The 20,000-nt window shown below is 36.0% G+C and overlaps 1 protein-coding gene across 14 annotated transcripts in view; it reads left to right on the top strand.

The window, feature by feature from the left end:
* The window catches only part of LOC145256206 (tumor protein p53-inducible protein 11-like), a 793,782-nt gene that overhangs the window by 675,317 nt on the left and 98,465 nt on the right, over positions 1 to 20,000 (top strand). For 6 of the 14 annotated variants that reach the window (XM_080114918.1, XM_080114901.1, XM_080114893.1 and 3 more), the window contains exon 6: positions 4,091 to 4,251. The exons of the other annotated variants lie outside the window; for them this stretch is intronic. In XM_080114918.1, coding sequence (XP_079971044.1) covers positions 4,091 to 4,251 — 161 coding nt within the window. The remainder of the gene's footprint in view (positions 1 to 4,090; positions 4,252 to 20,000) is intronic. 14 annotated transcript variants of the gene reach the window in all.

Genomic DNA, 20,000 nt, shown 5'->3' with positions numbered 1-20,000 from the left:
AGTGTGTATGGTGACAAGCAACAAGATAACATCAGTTTCAGGAGTAAATATTTAATAATATATATAACAAATAATGACTCAATGAGTCATGGGTGGCCTGGTATTATTTTAAAAGTTGTTTTGTTTTAACTAATAAATTGTCATTGTACATTTTGTTTAACTAATTAATCGTAAATATTAAGCCAAAAGTTCACATTAATGAATGGCAACTTTTGTAATAATATTAACTAACAATTCAACGCAGTAAAATCATTTTGTTGCTTCAATGTTGTGGATGATATATTCCTTTGCCACTGAAAAATTATGCTGACTTATGTCGTCCCATCAATTGTCTGTCCACCAAATCTTTGTGACTGATGTTTTTTTTTTACCCATGCTAAATTATTTGACTGTGGAAATGGTAAACGCAATGTTTCGTCTGCTCTGTGTGCATTTCCCCCAGAAATGATGAGTCATTTTTTTTTTAATTTTGAGGGTTTTTTTTTTATCTTTCCAAGTTTTCCCTACAAAATCTCTATGCTTGACCGATTGATTGGCTTTAAAATAAAAAATAGAATTCTTTGATAAGCCAGCACACTATTGTTCTTTTATTTAAATGCACAAATAAACTATAATACTTTACTTGTGCCTCAAATGATTTATAGTGAACAGTTTAAAAGCTTCAAAATTACATTCTGATTTTAATTAAACACCTGTCATGCATTTTTGAAAATCCTTTACTTCATAGTAAAGACTAACATGTATTTCAGCCTTAATCACCGCTTCGATATGGGTCCAGAACAGGGAACATGCCTTTTCCACAAGCGCCGGTGGGAGCTCGGCGAATACTCAGTGGATGGTGACAATCTGGCTGGCCTTGGTGTTGTGGGAGATCATGTTGATGATGTTCTCAGCATATGACTAAACGGAGTAATCCAGCAGATTCAGGTTGGGGAGAAAGGAGAGCCAGTGAGAGAAGGGTACAAAGTCATAGCACTCCTTCTGGAGCCAAGCCTGAATCTCTTTGGACAAGTCCTACTGCCACATCCAAGGTCTGCCAGCGGCGACCTGATTGCACCAGCAGTCACACTCTTCAGCATATCCAAGTACACTTTGGTGTTGACTTTCAAGCAGACTTTGAAGATGTGAGGTGGCATGATGTGGCCCTCACTTGAAACTACACCAAAGACCATAACTGTGGCCAGAAACTTTGTTTACATCAGAATGGGCACATCCCTGCTATTCGGAGCAATCCAGCGATCCATTTTGAGGGTGCTAGCAATGGTCCTGTTGTCATAACTTGGATTGGTAAAGAGCATGAGTTGTACAGTGACACATCTCCGATCTCGCTCATTGAACATTGTGTCACTTTCAGACATGATAAAAGGCTCCTATCGTTCTTGGAATTTATACACAACTGGCTAACTAGTAGATGGTCTGCAATAAAAAAAGAAAACCGGTTTTCATCAAATGGAAATGGAATCATGTTGTCTTTTCTAGGGTAGCAATTTTATCATTACACCCTGTAAATAAATAAGTATAAATCCGCTCTGGTTTCACAAAAGTTAATGACCAATTGATTGATTTTAAAATAAAAATAGAATTCTTTGATAAGCCGGCACAACATTTTTCTTTGATTTAAATGCACAAATGTCTTTTTTTAACCACTGGATGAAGCAAAAGTGGTGAAGGGTTGCAAGAAAGCAAATAGCAAGTCAACCAATAATCCTCTCTAAATATAAAATAAATGGTGGATTTTTTTTTTTTTTATCCATCAGAAATAATAATAAAGTATATATGAAAAATTAAATTACTGACATAATTCTATGGTTTCATATGAAGTTTGCAAACGTTAATGAAGCATATTATCACCAATCTTTTTTATACTAGTTCATTAATGATACATTAAAATGACTACGAGGACTAGATGTGACACAAGGTCGGTTTAATATGAATGGAACAAGATTAAATTTCGCTTTCTGTCAAGAAAAATTTCTCTTTCTGGGGCAGAACTAATACTACACTTTAATCCTAGTGAAACGGTCCAGAAGTGCCGACTGGGCTAGATAAATGGCTGACTTGTTTATTATATTATGATCAATTTTAAAGTAATTTTAAAGTCTTTAAACAGCCGAATAGAAAGTGCTTTATAATATAAAAAGTGAACGTCGAATATTATGGTTCATTTGTGCTCTTAAACCGAAAGTAAGCATTCATTTTCATGTGTGACCCCTCTCGTATCAAAGAAGTCAAACCTGGATCGATTATGATGTTTTCAATAAAATATCACACCTATTATTATAATCCATACTTAATGGCTTCATAAATAAGTTTTAAACTTTATAATACACTAATTTTTATTGATGTTTTTATTTTGGGATCAAAGACCTGGTTTCCGTCACATAAGTCTTATATTTACTTATATCTTTCCAAAAGTCTACTGATAGCTTCTTCAACAGTAAACAATTCATTTATGATGAATCATGAAAAATATTGTCACTCTAAAAAATATTGTCACTCTAAAAAATATTGTCACTCTAAAAAACAATCAATTAAGCTAAATTGAAAGTCATATTTCTGATAGGCATCAACCAAAATTTTCCGACACATCATTTGGTCTGCGTGTTTCATGTTTCTGTATACTGAAATACAATACTTATAATTTTAATTTTTTTAATGTTGAAATAGATTGAAAAATAATTATATAATTGTGACAAGAAATAACAATCACATCATATTTATATATCATTATTTCTATAATATCCATTGTAAACGATTTCTTGAAGACAAACTGTTATTTTAATCATAGCTTAAGCAATCGGAGTTCATATCTCTTCAAAATATATTAGAGCATAAAAGAATTGAAATAGACCCAAACAACTTACCGGAGGTTACTATGCAAATCATGTAAGCTTAAAATATTTGAAAAATCCTGAGCAAATCTTTGTCAAATTTAAACATGTCAGTTGGCAATTTGAGATGTATCATGAAATTTGCTGAATTAGTAAAAAAAAATTTAAGAATCAAAATTAGAGCAAGGAATACATGAAAATTGGCATTTCTAAGCAATTCTTATTTCTCTGGTAAAATTCAATGAGCCTGATGGATGGATTTTATTGAATACAGATGTGCCTGTGGCTAAAAGACATCAATGTGACATCATTATGATCATATGGACTAGAATTGTTGACCTCACCATTATTAAGCCATTCAAAGTCGATAAAAATACATTTTGTATTATTTTTCTCTAAACCCTCCATCAGGCAATATGTCTTCACATAGGCAATGCCAAGTTTCATGTTTACGTTTAGGAAATTTTAAACTGAATATTTATTTCATTTGCTGGTGTAAACTATTCTCAGTCTGCATTTTATATTTGTTTTTGTTTTTTTTGGTTTTTTATATTTGATATCAGTTAGTTAAATCTCTGTTATAAAATGTAACGTTGATGAAGATATTTTCCTCAGCAAATTAGAGTTCAGTTCTAAATTTCTAGATGGTTACAAAAAAATACCTGGAGAACCTGCAGAATGCACAGCCTGAAACGTTATTTATGTCACAATTAAAAAAATGTAAATAATAAAATTTCTAAATACTGTCATATGTAACTTATGTTGATCTAAAAACTGATTTATTTTTTGTTTACCCGATGCAATATGTGTTTTTTGCTAATTAAATGCTCATAAATTTTCTTGAATGTTAAACTTAATTTTGGGAGATTGCTCTAATTTTTTTTTGTTAATTTTGATGTTTTATTATTGTTCATAATACTACTACAACTTTGTTAATCTGAACTTTGAACTTTTAACAAGAAGAATTTTTAAATATTTTAGACATAACTTTTGGAATATATTATTGTTTATTATTGAAAATTGAACCTGCATTAAGAGAATTAGGGAAAAATCGCAAAGAAGAAGTTATATTATTCAAACTTCATATAGGCCATCAAAAATCAATTTCAAACTGTTCAGATTGATAAAAATGTTAACCTTGTTTGTCTTTGCAATGTTAATAAGGAACCGCAGCGTTCCTTTTTTTATTTTGTTTCCCTTTGTGTCTACCTGCTAAGTTCTGTTTTTGGTCATGTGATGTTGCTTGTCTGTTGTTGCAGTGACATCTATCTTCATGGTGCTCTCAACTCTCACAGACACCACTAGCCCTATTATGTTGCTGGTGTGTGCCGTAATCATCATCTCCCCTAGCTGTTACTATTATTGGGCGGTCAACAAGGAAGGCCGCTCCAAGGAAGGACAAGGTTACCATCGATTCCAGGTACAGTATTTGATCCTAGCTTTCGAGGTGTTTTATTTTAATACACTTGGTTTTTTGAATACATCCACACACTCAGCATGTTTCGTATCGATGAATTTGCACAACACACACATACAATGTACATATAACATGCACTTTTTAATTGAACTAAGTTCATCATCTGTGTGCATGTGGATATCAATATATTTTGATATATACTTTATTTCTTTTTATCTATCTCATATGTATATGAGCATTTGTTTAAGGGAATAAATAACAAACAGAATCTGTTTGTTCTAGATAGTGATTAGGTAATACATAAAGAGATACTTTTGGTTCGATATTTTATTTTAGTTAAAAAAAAACTTTTTTGAGGAGAGCAGTTAGTTATGAACGCATTAAGTCAACAGAGAGGCAATCCTATGAGGTTGGTGGATAAAGTGAAGCGTTTATTAGGGTGGAAGCGAAGTGAGGGTAGTAGAAGAAGGTAGATGTTGCATGAGTGTGTGAAAAAATGATTGGTGAAAAATGAGGTAGTGTGTGTCTGGAAGGAATGGGTGGGTTTATAGGACGGTGGATAAAAAAGAAAGTAAAAGGAACTGTTATGTTGAGTGGACAAGAAAAAAGGAAGAACAAAGTAAGAGAATAAGAAAGAACAAAAGGGCAGCAGACAATTTCATAACTAAAACGAAATATTGAATAGAAAGGATTCTCGTTATTTTTTTCACATTCTATTTAGTTTGTTCTTTGCTTATTGTCTTAATTTAGGCATACTTAAACACACATTCAAGGCAGCTAGTATGTATATATATATATATATATATATATATATATATATATATATATATATATATATATATATAATGAGATTTGTCAGATTTAAAATCTTGAATGAACAAACTGCCTATGAAACATTTAAAATGCAAAAAGTCATTAATTTTTGTTTATTTTTGCCAAATTTCACCACACTATTGTGACCCCACGTTTTAAAAAGTTCAAATTAAAGAGATTTTCTCCATCTTAACCGTGTTTTTAAATGGGTTTTGTCTGTTTATTCAAAATTATATATATATAAGGATAAAATGTATAATATATCAAAATATAAAGTCGTGGAAATAGAATTATGAAAGACAGAATGAATAAATAAACACAGGAAAAATTAAAAAAAAACAAACAAACAAATGTTACCGGTCTCGTTCAGATCAACAAATGTCTTCAGGAAAAGAAGATGTTTGTTGGTCTGAACAAAGCTGAACAGAATCTCTTGTTCGTTTTTGCTTTTTTATTCTTTCAATATTTAAGTGTTTTTCATATATATATTAATACTACAAAATATAAAATGAAATGTACTTTGCCTCACTATATTCAGCAATCATCAAATTCTATAGAATCTCATGATTTCCTAAAATAGCATGCATCTGTGCTTATGCATCGTGTATGTGTATTATCTGGCCAATGAATTTTAGCACTTATTTTATATACTACTCTGCAATTTTGTATTGAGCACTTTTTGTTCATCATGAACTGATTGGTTTATGCTGCATTTTAGTTGTCTTTTCATTCTACACACATATCTAGACACCACACGTGTTTTTTATACATTATATTTAAGGCTACGTGCAGACTGTCCATTTTTCATTCTTGCTCCTGGGAATTTAAAAATATATAAAAAAAACAAAAAATTCTTTAAATGAATTTTTCTACATGCGTAATTTAGTATTGGTGTGTGTTATACAGATTTGTTTTCTATCTATAAATTAGAATAAGCAAAAAATTCAATTTATTTCTCTATGCTAAAATATTTAATTATTTAAAAGATTATTTTTTCAATTTCAATAGAAAGAAATTTGTTATAGAAAATTTACTGCTTGCTTATAGGGATAGAATACAACAAACTAAATATAGTTCTGTATAAAAATGAAATTAATTTCAGTGTTACAAATTTAAGTCTGCAATTTATCCAGTTAATAAGATTGTGACACGATGCGGTATTTTACCAGTGCTAAAAATATTCCTGATTTTGATTAGTGATATATTATTTTGAATAGTTGGTGAATCAACTTATATTAATTACAAGCTGGCTATCACTTCTCAAAGTTTGCTGCTTGAAATACTTGCAACATTAGTTTAAAGTAATAAACATTTCATTTATAACTTTGTTGTAAATACAAATAAAATCTTTTGCATTATTTGGTTTATTCAGACTACTATCCTCATCTTGGATATTATTCCCCTAATGTTTCGCTTGATGTAACTTCCGGTCTTATTCAAGTGCATCTTGTCAAATTTGAAGATATTCAAAGGTTCCTGTGTAATAAATTGCTAACAGACGGGCTTACCTGACAAACGCTCGAGGTGTGCACTCTACAAAGCGGGCACGTCCAAAGAAAAATGGTAAGATGGCGGCGGCCGGTTAATATAGCCAAATAATCACGCAAAATCTCGTGTTCTCTCGCACGCACAAGAGTTCAGCTTAGCATAAAAACGGGTCACTGTGAGCAAGAAGGGAGAAGGAAAAACGTAGTCAAGACAAAGACGACGCTTCTGACGACTGAGAAGAAAAAAGAAGAAAAAGAGCAAGAAGTAGAAGAGGAAGAAGAGAACGATACATGAGAAGACGAGGTGTGTGCGATTTTGAGTAAATCAAAACAGACAGAAAAAAAAACTCTGATTACAAGCTATCTCGGCTTTGGTATGGAGAAATTTGACATCAGATTAATTCCGGAATTCGATGGCTCCCCCACTGGTCCCTCGGTGGTCGAATGGCTGGAAAAGGCTGAGCGCGTTTGCCGGTTGTGCAAGATTAAAAACCCAGCTATGGTTATCCCATTGAGACTCACTAAAGGGGCTTATGCTGTGTACCAGCAGCTAGGGGAGGATCCGACCATGGAGCAGATTACACAAGCGCTATACGGGGCATTTGGTACAGATCCTTTTGTCGCCTGGAGGCAGTTTTCCGAACGCCGACTTGGGCCGGGGGAGACAGTGGATGTCTACATGGCCGACTTGAAAAAGCTTGCCACTCCCTTCGGCGGTGCAAGTGATCACATATTGGCATGCGCCTTTTTGTCGGGACTTCCGGATGAGGCAAGTCGACTGCTGCGAGCATCGTCAAGACTCACTGAGATTGGATTGGAGGAGTTATTGGCGAGAGCACGAAACATCTTGAAAGACGATCGAGAACTAGTCTCCGCAGCTGTTGACACTCTGGACTCGCCAATGAAGGGTCTACGATGCTATACCTGTGGTGGCCCCAACCACTTTTCCAGAGACTGCAAAAGCGGTACAAGGCGCACCCTTAATTATGGAGCACGACAAGTAATACGGTGTCACCAATGCAATAAGCCAGGCCACATAGCGCGGAATTGTCCGGGAAACGGGCAAGGGGAGGATGCCGCAGCGCTAGCACCCTCCCCAACGCGGCATTGAACAAAGCGCTGCCTGCAGTAACAGTTCAAGTTGATGGATGTGAACGTTCAGCGCTGGTTGACACCGGCTGTACCCAAACCCTTCTTCGAAAGGAATATTGCGCCACATGGAAGAAACAAAGGATCCCTGTACTTACTGTCGGCCAAGGCTCATTGGTGTGTTGTGGGGTCAGCGTTGTTCATATCAGCATTGGCAATGGCTCTCCGATTGCTGTGACAGTGTTAGTGGTCGATGGGGAGCTGCTCGGATATGACCTTCTCCTTGGAATGGACGCTATCACACAGCTAGGCGGAATTACTGTGAACGGCGCCGGTGATGTGAGCTTCTCTCGACCAAACAAACAAATGTGTGCAGCAATCACTCTCGATGAGCCCGACTTCCATGTTGAATACGATAAGGGCACAAACACTTGGACAGCGTCCTAGAAATGGGCAGGCGACCAGCCACCAGTGTCATTGCGGAATCGACTTACAGAGTACCCCCCTCCTGCGTGGCTTAGGGGGCAGTACGAGGCAGAACTTCAAGTGTGGCTGGATAATGGCTGGTTAGTTCCATACCCAGAGGATGAGCTCGGGCCCCCGCGGGGGCTAATTCCCCTGATAGCTGTCAGACAAGAGAACAAACAGAAAGTTCGACCTGTTCTTGAATACCGGGAACTTAATGAATACGTTGACCCACACACTGCGGGGGCTGATGTCTGTGCTCATAAACTACGGGAGTGGCGGCGGCAGGGTGCAGAAGCAGCCATACTGGACTTGCGAAGAGCGTACTTGCAAATACGTGTTGAGAAATCGCTGTGGCCGTTCCAGACGGTGGTGATCAAAGGAACTCGCTATTGCTTGACCAGGCTAGGATTCGGCCTGAATGTAGCCCCTAACATCATGACAGCAATCATGCAGGCGATCCGGCGTCAAGATGAAGCGGTGCAACATGCGACATCGTCGTATATAGACGACATTTTTGTCAATGAGAGCCTCCTGTCTGCCCAGGCGGTCAAAGAACACTTTGAGCACTTCGGATTGTCGTGCAAGGAGCCGGAGCGGCTACAGGACGGGGCGAAAGTGCTCAGACTGCAGGTGAGCGGAAGTGCAGATGGCCTTCAATGGGGAAGGAGTGGTGAAATCCCGGAAATCCCATCTACCATCACACGTCGGAGCACGTTTTCCATTTGCGGAAAATTGGTGGGTCACTTCCCTGTGTGTGGGTGGCTCCGAGTGGCTGTAGCGGCCATAAAGCGACAGGCAACTTCTATGTCAACTGGATGGGACGATGAGGTGCATGATCCTGCCCTGCGAAGCATGCTGGTGGAAGTTGTGGCCAGAGTGACCAATGATGACCCTGTACGGGGGAGCTGGTGCATCAATGGGAGTGAATTTACAGTTTCGGTAGACGCCAGCTCACTTGCCCTTGGCGTTGCTCTGGCGGTCGACGGAAGGATAATAGAAGATGCCTGCTGGCTTCGGCCGGAGAATGACGCCAAGCATATAAACCTAGCTGAACTCGAGGCTACACTGAAAGGAGTCAATCTAGCGCTTCAGTGGCAGGCTAGAATCCTTCACATCATCACGGATTCCACGTGTGTGCATCGGTGGATGATCAATGCCTTGAACGGAAAAGCACGTCTGACAACGAAGGCGTCGGCCGAAATGTTGATCCGGAGGCGGCTTGCTACCCTAACCGAAACCACTAAGGAATACGACTTGGTCATAGATGTGACACTGGTGCAGTCCTGTTTGAATCAGGCGGATCGTCTGACCAGAGTGCCACGCCGTTGGCTAGACCTGCCAAAAGAAGTGAACGAGTCAGCACCTGTAAATTGCGCTGCAGTGGGACATAGACTCAGCCCGGAGCATATTAATGATGGCCATTGCCAAAGCAGGCACCCCAGTGTAAACCGAACGCTTTACTTCGCCAGATTGGTTGACCCCTCTGTGTCTCGGAGGGCTGTGAAATCTGTTGTGGGCAGCTGCAACACCTGCCGATCGATCGACCCAGCACCTGTCCGGTGGAAGAAGGGAATACTCAGTGTGAAGCGTAATTGGGATAGGATTGCGATGGACATAACGCACTACAACGGGAGGCATTTTTTGACGCTTATCGACTGTGGACCATCTAGGTTTTCATTGTGGCGGCCCCTTCGCCAGCAGGACGCGGCTGCCATCATCCATGAGTTGGAAGGTGTGTTCCTCAGGCGTGGCCCTCCTTCTGAGATACTCACCGACAATGGCCCCGCTTTTGTTAGTGAGCCGTTTAAACAGTTTGCAGATGGCTGGAGTGTCCATCTGCGTTTTCGGTGTGCCCATGTTCCCAGTGGAAACGGGATTATTGAGCGCAATCACAGAACTGTTAAGACAATCGCAGCGCGGAAGGGGTGTACGGTACCTGAAGCAGTCTATTGGTACAACGTCACCCCTAAGGACGATGTTTCACCCTCCACCGCGCCAGCCAACGCGCTACATACATACCATGTCAGGGTGAGAGGTTTGGAGAGCAGCTCACTACCCGAACCGGAGCCACCACAAAAGAACATAAAAGAAGGAGATGTCGTCTGGGTTAAAAAACCCGAGGCCAATGCACGACTCGCTACGGAACCGGTCATGTCACTGAAGTGATCAGCCCGCAGGCGGTGCGAGTTGATGGAGTACCTCATCATATTAAAGACTTAAGATCAGTATTCCAAACGCAACTGCCGCTTGACGAAGATAGTGAAATTGAATCCGTGATCAGCGACCCATCATTCTGGTTCATGACGGCTTCAACGCACAGCGACACTGAGAGTGGTAGCCTTCAAAGTACTGACCCTCCTGCTGATGATGAAGACCCGGACAGTGATACTGCGATGCTCAGCTTTAGGTTCGCCGACCTTCGTGTCATGGAAGACAGCGCAGACGATGATGAAGCCCCGAATCCCCCTCTCCAAAGAAGCACTCGAAGAAAAAGGCCACCGCCTCCCTGCTCTTTCTGTGATAATGAGATCAGGGGGGAGTGTGTAATAAATTGTGAACAGACGGGCTTACCTGACAAACGCTCGAGGTGTGCACTCTGCAAAGCGGGCACGTCCAAAGAAAAATGGCAAGATGGCGGCGGCCGGTTAATATTGCCAAGTAATCACGCAAAATCTCGTGTTCTCTCGCACGCACAAGAGTTCAGCTTAGCATAAAAACGGGTCACTGTGAGCAAGAAGGGAGAAGAAAAAACGTAGTCAAGACAAAGACGACGCTTCTGACGACTGAGAAGAAAAAAGAAGAAAAAGAGCAAGAAGTAGAAGAGGAAGAAGAGAACGATACATGAGAAGACGAGGTGTGTGCGGTTTTGAGTAAATCGAAACAGACAGAAAAAAAACTGATTACAGTTCCATCAGTCGAAACGCTGTAAGAATAACATACAAAATAAATATAGTCGTCTGAATGAACCAAATAATAATAATAATAATCAGTCCTCATGAGACAGAAAACAGTCTTTCTCCTTTATATCGATATATAAACATTATTATTGATTATTAATATTTTGATAATTATAATACTAATTTATTTGTTTTCTAATGTGAACATAAAGAAATCAATTTACCTTTTTACGTGAAATTTACATAAAGATCACAACTTGTCCCTCTTAGGAAAGGAACATTCGAACACGAATTCTAAATATTTGTCCAAGAAATAAAACAATATTGCAAAACAGAACTATATATTATATTAAAATTTTTAAAAAATCATTGCATTAAATAAAACAAAAAATAGTTTATTAATAAAGTGATTTTTGTAAACCAATATGCAAATTAGTTGACCTTTTAACTGATATTGTATATACATAAGCAGTATATAACAAAGCTGGTGTGTCAATTGTGTACACTTGAATTAATTTTGATTATACTATTAGTGAGAGAAATGGTCCCAACTTGTGCATTTATTCAAAAGAGAGACATGTCAAAACCCTTTTGACCGCATCATGTAAAAAAATATTATTTGTAGTTTTATTGGACAAATTTCAACTTTGTTATTAAACTGAAAGACATATCGCTTGAATAACTACAATGAAGATTACACCTTTAAAATTCTGAATAATTTTGGAAAAGTCATTTTTATTTTTCATTTCAAAAGTCGCAACTAATTATGAGGCTAGATTGTTCAAAGCAGATATGTTTTTGTACTGATACAGGTAACCCAATGTTAGTCTACAATTTAAAAGGTCATATTCAAGGGTTAATTTAAAAGGTCACTTTAAAAGATCACAGTGCAATGATTAGGTGGATATGCAAATAAATTCAGACAAGATCCAGAACACTCTACTTGAAAAATTGGCCATCTCAAAACTTAATATTCTAATAAGCACTGGTTCATGCATGTTGAAAGAAGCAAGGGGTATATTAGCACTTGCAGAGACCTAAGACTGACAACAAAAACAAAAGCTAGGCAGCCTAAGAAGGCATTGAAATAAACCATCAGGCAAGGTCGTAAACAGTAGCAAGTGGATACAATCAATATCTACAATCATGATCACTGGAAAGTCAGCATAAGGATAGCTAGAAAGCGTTGAACCTCTTGTCTACAGGAACATAGATAGTAAACCTGGATAATGAATGAATGTAAAGTTGATTTGTGCAGCCGAATTTTTTAAACAATTTTTTAAAGTTTAATTTGGTTTCTAATGAATGAACTTGTGAAGTATCACATCCTATGTGGTCCTGAACTTTTACCTTGTCCTTGAAAAGTTCGGTCATGAACTTGTGAAATGCTTTGATTGGGTCACTGGGAGCATTATTCCACATTGGATAATCAGTCTACCTGCCAAAATTTAAAAAATATGCGAGTAACTTTGATAGATCAAGCCTCTATTATGACTAAACTGGATATTCCTCCTTAATAAAGTGAAATGAAGGCTCACCAACAGGTTGACCAATGCTAAAATAGTAGAAAAATGCAAAACGATCTGTTGTTGATTAGACAATCAAAATAGTCATCTCAAGTGAAAATTCTACATAAAAAAAACAATGCAAAGAGAAATCTCCAACTAATCAAAGACAAGTAAAAGGACTAAAGAGAAAGTCTCTCCAAATTAACCTTCTTTAAGGAACCAAAGTACAAAAAAAAAGTTCCTTAACCTAGCACTAGACAGATTCCTTAACTTGTCTTTTCTCCTTAAGTAACCACATAACTATTGAATATACGAGTATATTATTGTATATTGTCACATAACTGAAATAAAATAAACAAAATTTGTTTTTTTTTGGGGGGGGGGGTAACAGAACCAACCAATTACTCAATTCTTTAAGCTGCTGTGGATCTTTTAAACAGATCATGAGTGCAGAAGGATTAATAATGAGAATGAATGTGGTCATTGTAGCATTGGACCACAAGGTTATAATAAATCAGTTTTGCTTTTAAAATACTATTTTAGATGCATAAATTACCAGATTACAATATTTGTCCTACGTTCTTGTGTGTGGTAAGACAAACAAATGCTTTGAGTTGAGATCGAAACCCGACTGGTTTAACAGCAGGCAGACGTACTAACTGTTATGCTTAAGGTACAAATGTATTACAGTGAGGTCTAGATACTTATATGAGGAATTTTTGCAGCAACTGAGAGTGCTCTATATTTTTCCAAAGAGCTAAGGAATGTTATTATTATTGGGGCTGTTTTGAAAACTTGTCTTTGATTAGTTGGAGATTTCACAAGGAAAAATTAAAATTATATTAACAAAGTGAAAAACCTAACTTCTTTGGAGGTTTTGTTTTGCTCAAGTCAAACATCAAACTTCCATTTGCCTAGATCATGTTTCTGCAATAAAATCTAGATTGCTTGATTTAACACGCTGATATAGTTATGTGTCTATTATTTGGAATAAATCACAACTCCAATGTGTTAAAGCATTAAAATCTAACACAGTTATTTCTTTAAAACAGATAAAAACGAAAGAGGTTGTGCTGGAGCGTTTAGATTATGTTAGAAAAATGTTATTAATTTTGAACTATCCAATGTAAATTCTGTGAGCGTGGCTCCATTGAGACTGCAGATAATACTTACAAGAATAAGGTCAAAATTCAGAAATGTCTGCTTTGTTTATTTTAAAAATAAGTTTCTTTCTAAAGAGATCAACAGCAAGATTAAACCCTCTGGCTCACTTTGACCTAGACTATATCTAAAAATACATTGAGACTCATATTGTCTATGATAGGGTTTACCCAACATTCCTTGGCTCAGTGGCTTTTTGAAATCTTGCAACTTGTGTGATTTATATACTATGCATTATATATCAGATTCTTGTTAACTATTTACGTGAGTTAGAGTACAATCTTGAGACTCCATTTACACATTCCTTTGATGTCGCTAGTATTTTCACTAATGTACATTTGGAAGAGACTATAAGCATCTGTTTCGATGTGTTCTATGCGGATGCTTTATCCTTTCCATGGTCTGTAGAAGACATTTTGTTGAACTGTTTCTTTGTATGAAATTAGCATGTAGCTTCAATGATACTATGTATAGTCAAGTTAGTAGGATCTCTGGCGGAAGTTCATTGGGCCCAACACCAGCAGATATCTTTGCCAGATACTATGAATCTATATTATTTAATTTATCAACTACATTCATGGTATATATAAGATACATAAATGACACTTTTGCCACGTTTTTCTCGCAAAGCAAATTGTTAACAATCTTTGAAGTGTGTGTAGTTTATGAACCGTGCTATTTTTTTAAGATAAGATTTTCTAATTAGATTCAATATTTATGATACCTTTTGTTTATTAAATTGTCAGGTGAAAGTACAGAATAGTTAAAAAAACCAAAAAAAAAACCCTTCTTCCCATATTAAAAATAGCTTTTTAAATAATAACTTTATTATTTCAGCATAGTCCATAAACTGCAAAAGCACCCAATCTTTGATAAGCTGAATTCTCTTCATGGGATTTTGAAGTTTACCATAGAAATGGATGAGGAGAATTGTCTTCTCTTCTTGTTGTCCTTGTTCAACGTTATAAGGTTGATCTTAACCTATAGAAAGCCTATCTTATATTTTAACCGGTTTTCCTTTGTCCCCAAACCCAGGAAGGTTTAATTTATACCTAGATACATTGATCACTTATGATTTGTTCTCCGAACAGAGTAGATTCTAAACTTAAGAAGATTCAAGAAATTTTCATTAATAACAGTTATTCTGAAGACCTTATCAGTGATCGTATTAATAATAAGGATGCTGATTTCACATCCACTAAAGTATTTGGCCCTTCTGAATGTCCTATATTTTTGATGTTGCCTTGGATTGAGGGGGGTAATAAAATATTAGCCTTGGATTGAGGGAGGGGGGATAATAAAATATTACACAAACAGATTGTTAAGATCATTACCAATTGTTTCTACTCGATTTACATTGCATTTGATGTTTAGCACAATATCTGTTTTTCCTTTTTCTTCTTAAGGATAGTTTGCCCTATATTAAATATAGTACCTATATACTTACCTTTCCACAAGTAACTAGTTAGACACAAAGTCGACTTTTATTGTGCAGAAAATTCAGCTCTTCCAAAAGGGGCATGCTGGATTGGGGCAAAAACAAAAATTGCCTCAATCTAGAAGAATTTCTAAATCAAAATCAGAAAAGAAGTGTAGTATCAGAACAGAGACTACAGTTTGCTCCTAGCCAAAAGGCTAGGGGTATAGTAAAACTGAATACCAATTTAATTGCCAGTGTGATGTTTACATAAGCCAAACTACCTTGCATTTAGAGATCTGGTTTAACCAGCATATTTAATCTTAAATTTGGTATGGAAGGATTGGATCCATGTGTCATCGTTCCTCCTTAACTATGGAGTCTGTAACTGGCTAACATTTGGTTAAAAATTCTTGCTATGTTAGAAATTATAAAACAGAGTTGTTAGCAATCTTGCAGATAGCAGATTTCAAAACTCGTCTTAAAATTTCGAAATCCGTCTATTGTGATTTAGAGTTTATAAAATTTATGAACTTCTTTAAGGGAACTTTGATTTCTCTTTCATCATTTTGTGTTATTTAATTGCTTTATTAAACGAGCAATAATAACTTTATTTTAGTTGATTGGCAGAACTATATATATAAGAAAATGATTATTTTTTAAACCAGTTTGAAATAAAATTCCTTGGCCTGGATAAATGGACAACATCGAGTTATCCAAATCTTTAATCATAAAGATTATTAATAAACTTGTGTCTTTTTAATGGCTGAAATGTGATCGCTTCATTTCTCGACCTCGATGAACAAATTAGCCATCTAAATACATATCAACTTTCTCCTCAGAATGAGATATAAGATTCGTATTATGTTTCTGAAGTTTTGAGATGAGAATTTTGTATTATTTGAATCATTTAGACTACTGTTCTCATCTTGAATGGTATTCACAAAATTTCAAGTACCAGTGGTGTAACAGATAAAGTACTAGGTAAAATTCAGTTTCAGCTAATCCGAACTTCGACCTTCTTCAGGTGTATTTTGTCGAATTCTGAAATCTTTCTGGTGAACTTTGAAATCTGCACAGAAGACTTTATTTAATCTACAGGTGTAGCATGCTCTCACTCCATCAGCCATGGCAGAACGCGAGCATGCTACTCTCATGGATTAAATAAAAGATTTTATTTAACAGAAAGACTTCTGATTTTGCATGTTACATCGACTGAACCCTTGCAAAAATGACATTTAAGGTTTGAATAATCCAAGATTTTTATTATCTATTTTTTTTTATCTTTTCATTAAAATTTATATACTCTATTTTCTGATAATTTTAACCATTATATCAAAGATATACATACAGAGGTAAGGGTTATGCAGTAATATTTTTTCTTATAGTCGGAAACATGAATTTGGATATGTACATTTACCTTTGAACACATATGGTTACAACTCAAATAGCTTGCAAATGAAATATTTTTTTATCATCTAAGCCAACTGTTTCTTGCCGTCTGGAAGAAAATTATTATTATAAATTGCTAACTTGTGTGAGGTTTTCTTTTTGGCTAAAGTACAAATATTAATTTTTCTGACACCAAACAATTCCCTGGAAGTGTCAGGTGATCACTTGGAAGGAATTGCAAGTAGAAAAGTATCTAAACTTACTATAATAATGTAATGCTATAAGTTACTTCCCTTTGCTGAGATTAGCTCCCGTGATTAAAACCTCTCTAGTCTATAACTATAAATAGTTATGCTGCATTAAAAACAACAGGAATTTGTTTCTGTTCATTCTTTTAATAGATTTATCAAGTTGAAATGGTTCTTTTAATTGCCAAATTAAAGGTGCATAGAAATTGTCAGGAATTTTCTTATTCCTCCTCCTCCTTTAACCTGTTTTTCACATCAGACATGGATTGCACATCGGCCATAATGGCTCAAAGTGACTTTTTTCCATGAAACTATCACTTATGTACACTTGCTTGAAGTCATCTTTAACTTAGTCATTCCAAGTCTTTTCCAGCCTGCTTTTTTCTTGCTTACCTTCAGTTGAAATGTGTGCACATCTGTTTATCCAAACAGAACTTCGTTCAACATGCCTATGCTACCATAGGTAGTTGCAACACAGAGCTGACTACAATCTTGGCGCCTTCATAGTGGGGAGTCAGAATTATAATCACACACACTACAAAATCCACCGAACCATAGCTATGTCATTTCTCTGCATCCTCAGAAAGTCCAAGCTAGTGAGAGCCTAGCATTCATTTGTATGCAACATAACACTATGGACAAAGCTCTTGTAAACTCGACGTCTGAATAACAAGCAAGATTGAACAACAGGTTCAGATTGGAAGAAGTTTACAAAACTTGTTCCCTGCAAGACTGAACAAGTGTTTATATCCAAATGATTCCCGAATTTCCAACTTCTTCAGACCATCAACAGATAAATCAGTAAAGCGAATACTTTTAATTGGATGAGCACACCTTTCACAGAGATAGTTTTCAATGGGGATTAATTTTCTTCATAGTTCACTTTACTTCACTTTTGATATGAATTAGGGTCAGGCATTCTTATTGTTGGTCATATTTCTTCGATAACATTCATGAATTTTAAATTAAGATATGCTACATCAGTGTCTCTAATGAGGTTTATTCAAACTGCTTCATATTTGCAAATAAATAAGAAATTCAAATTCATTAATTTGAATTTCTGCACCTTTGATCTGGAAATTAGAAGGATAATATTTTAACTTAAAAAATTTATTTAGCAAGTTTTCAAGTCAAGATTCGATCCTGGCTTGTAGCATTTGTCTGTCTCACCATATTGAAGAGCTGTGAAGCAGTGTCGACTATATTATGCTCCCTGCTTCTTGAGTTGAGCAGTTTTGTAAATAAAATTGCAGACTACCACTAATGATAATGCAAAGCTCATTGTAAACAAAGAATACTCTCCAGTAGTTGCTTGGAGTTATATAAGCGTTGGAATTTCACTTATGCATTGTGCCTGCCTGACAGACAAATGGTTAAATCATCAAATGCCAACTAGATGGACAAAGTTCAATTCTGGCTTGAAGCAGTTGCCTATTTAACCACACTTAAAGAAAGCGTTTATCCCTTGTGGATGACAAATCTGGGGTTTGAATAGTGTAACCAGCAAGACAGTTATATCTAACCACACTGATGACTCTTGGTAAAAATGAAACATATATGTATGTGATTATTAAAATAATTATTTAAAGCTCTCTTCATGGGTGAGTGTCATAAAGGAAAGTATTAAAAAGCTTATAATTAAGCCAAAAAATATGAGTTTTCTCCCTCGGATTACCATGCACTATTAGCGGCTTACCGTATACTCATTTAAAGAAGAATAGACTTTACTTTTCTTTATTTTGTGTAGCTATTATGATGGCCGCTGCGATAAAGGATAACTTGAATCCTAGGTTTGAATTGTGTGGCTAGTGGAAATACCTGTAATGCCTGTAATGTTTTCCATTATGCAATCTTGTTAAAAACTATTCTATGTGATCTGTTTCTTGAACACAAAAGGAAGTTCTGGCATTTGAGCAGTGATATGCATGGCCTCCGGTATTGTTTTCACCCTGGCTATGTTGAACTGACTTCCTCTGAAAGAGAAAGTTTCTAGAGAATATGAAATTCCCAAGCAGTCCCCAGTTGCATGTATATCCCAGTCAGACTAAATGATGACACTAGCTTTTGCAGGGAAATCCTGCCATCCTGCTACATACAGCATATGGTATTCTTTAATGGTCACCCGTCCTGTACTAATTAGACTCAATGTTGCTTAACTTTACTGATTTTATATGAACCAGTGTGTCAATGTGCTTATGCTGTTTTCATGAATCACTGTACACAGAAATCAATTATAATGAAAACAGATGTGTGTGAAGCTCTTCAGTCATGGTAAAGGTAATCAACTTAGGAGAATGAAACTCTGATAGAAAACCAAAAACCAGATAGAGAGTCTGTTAGCCCCTGTGTGCCAATCTTGTAGTGATGGTGTCACACACAAAAACACCCACTTCCAATTTGTCATGAGCACATAAGTAGGAAGGTTTAGAAAACTGTCATATCAGTGCACAATCTTGTTTAACTGGAGATAATGAAACATAAAAATGTATTTGCAATTTCCCCAGTAGGAGTTCTAAATACTTTCAAGTATGTATATTAATATGAATAAAACGATGGAAAGGTGAAGGGAGGAAGGATATTATCAACACTTTAAAAACAAAAGTAATTTAAAAAAGAAAGGCTATGTCATCTCATCAACAATGTTCTGAAATTCTCTTAAAGACTTTAATCATTCTTTATAATCTATCTTTTTTTATGAAATAAATATTAGCTAAAAGTTAATAATATTGTTTTTAATTCAGTTATATCAGATAAATTAACACAAATATCTCACATTATAAAATTATGAAATTACTGTAACTTGTCCAAATTTCAGCTACTTTCATTGTTAATTTGATTTTTTCTTTTTAATCAAGGATTGCAGGAAATAGATTTTAGTTCAAATGCTGTGTACTATACACACATTTATTTATTATTCTGGAAGGTAACAATGATCCACCTATTACAGGTTGATAGCAGTAAACCTGTCTGACTCAAATATTCTCTACTTCTTGTCTATTTATTCAAGAGAAGTAACTCATTTGTCATCTAGCATGGCGTTCTTAATCATATTTGACTTAATGGATAAAAATATCCATTAAGTCAAATGATTTAGAACGCCATGATTGCAAAGTGTGGACATGTGTAAAAATTGGTTTTAAATAACGTCTGATTTCCATTGCTTGCAAAACAAATATTGATGCGTTTTGCAAAATTTCTGTGAACTTAATGTAATAAATTTGCAAAATTTCTGTGAACTTAATGCAATAAATCCACGTGTAAAAATTTCAATT

Source organism: Euprymna scolopes, chromosome 3, assembly GCF_053919585.1.
Source record: "Euprymna scolopes isolate OS-2025 chromosome 3, ASM5391958v1, whole genome shotgun sequence".
Lineage (NCBI taxonomy): Eukaryota > Metazoa > Mollusca > Cephalopoda > Sepiida > Sepiolidae > Euprymna > Euprymna scolopes.
The sequence above is the reverse complement of the archived record's forward strand: the minus strand, read 5'-3'. Positions and strand labels throughout refer to the sequence as shown.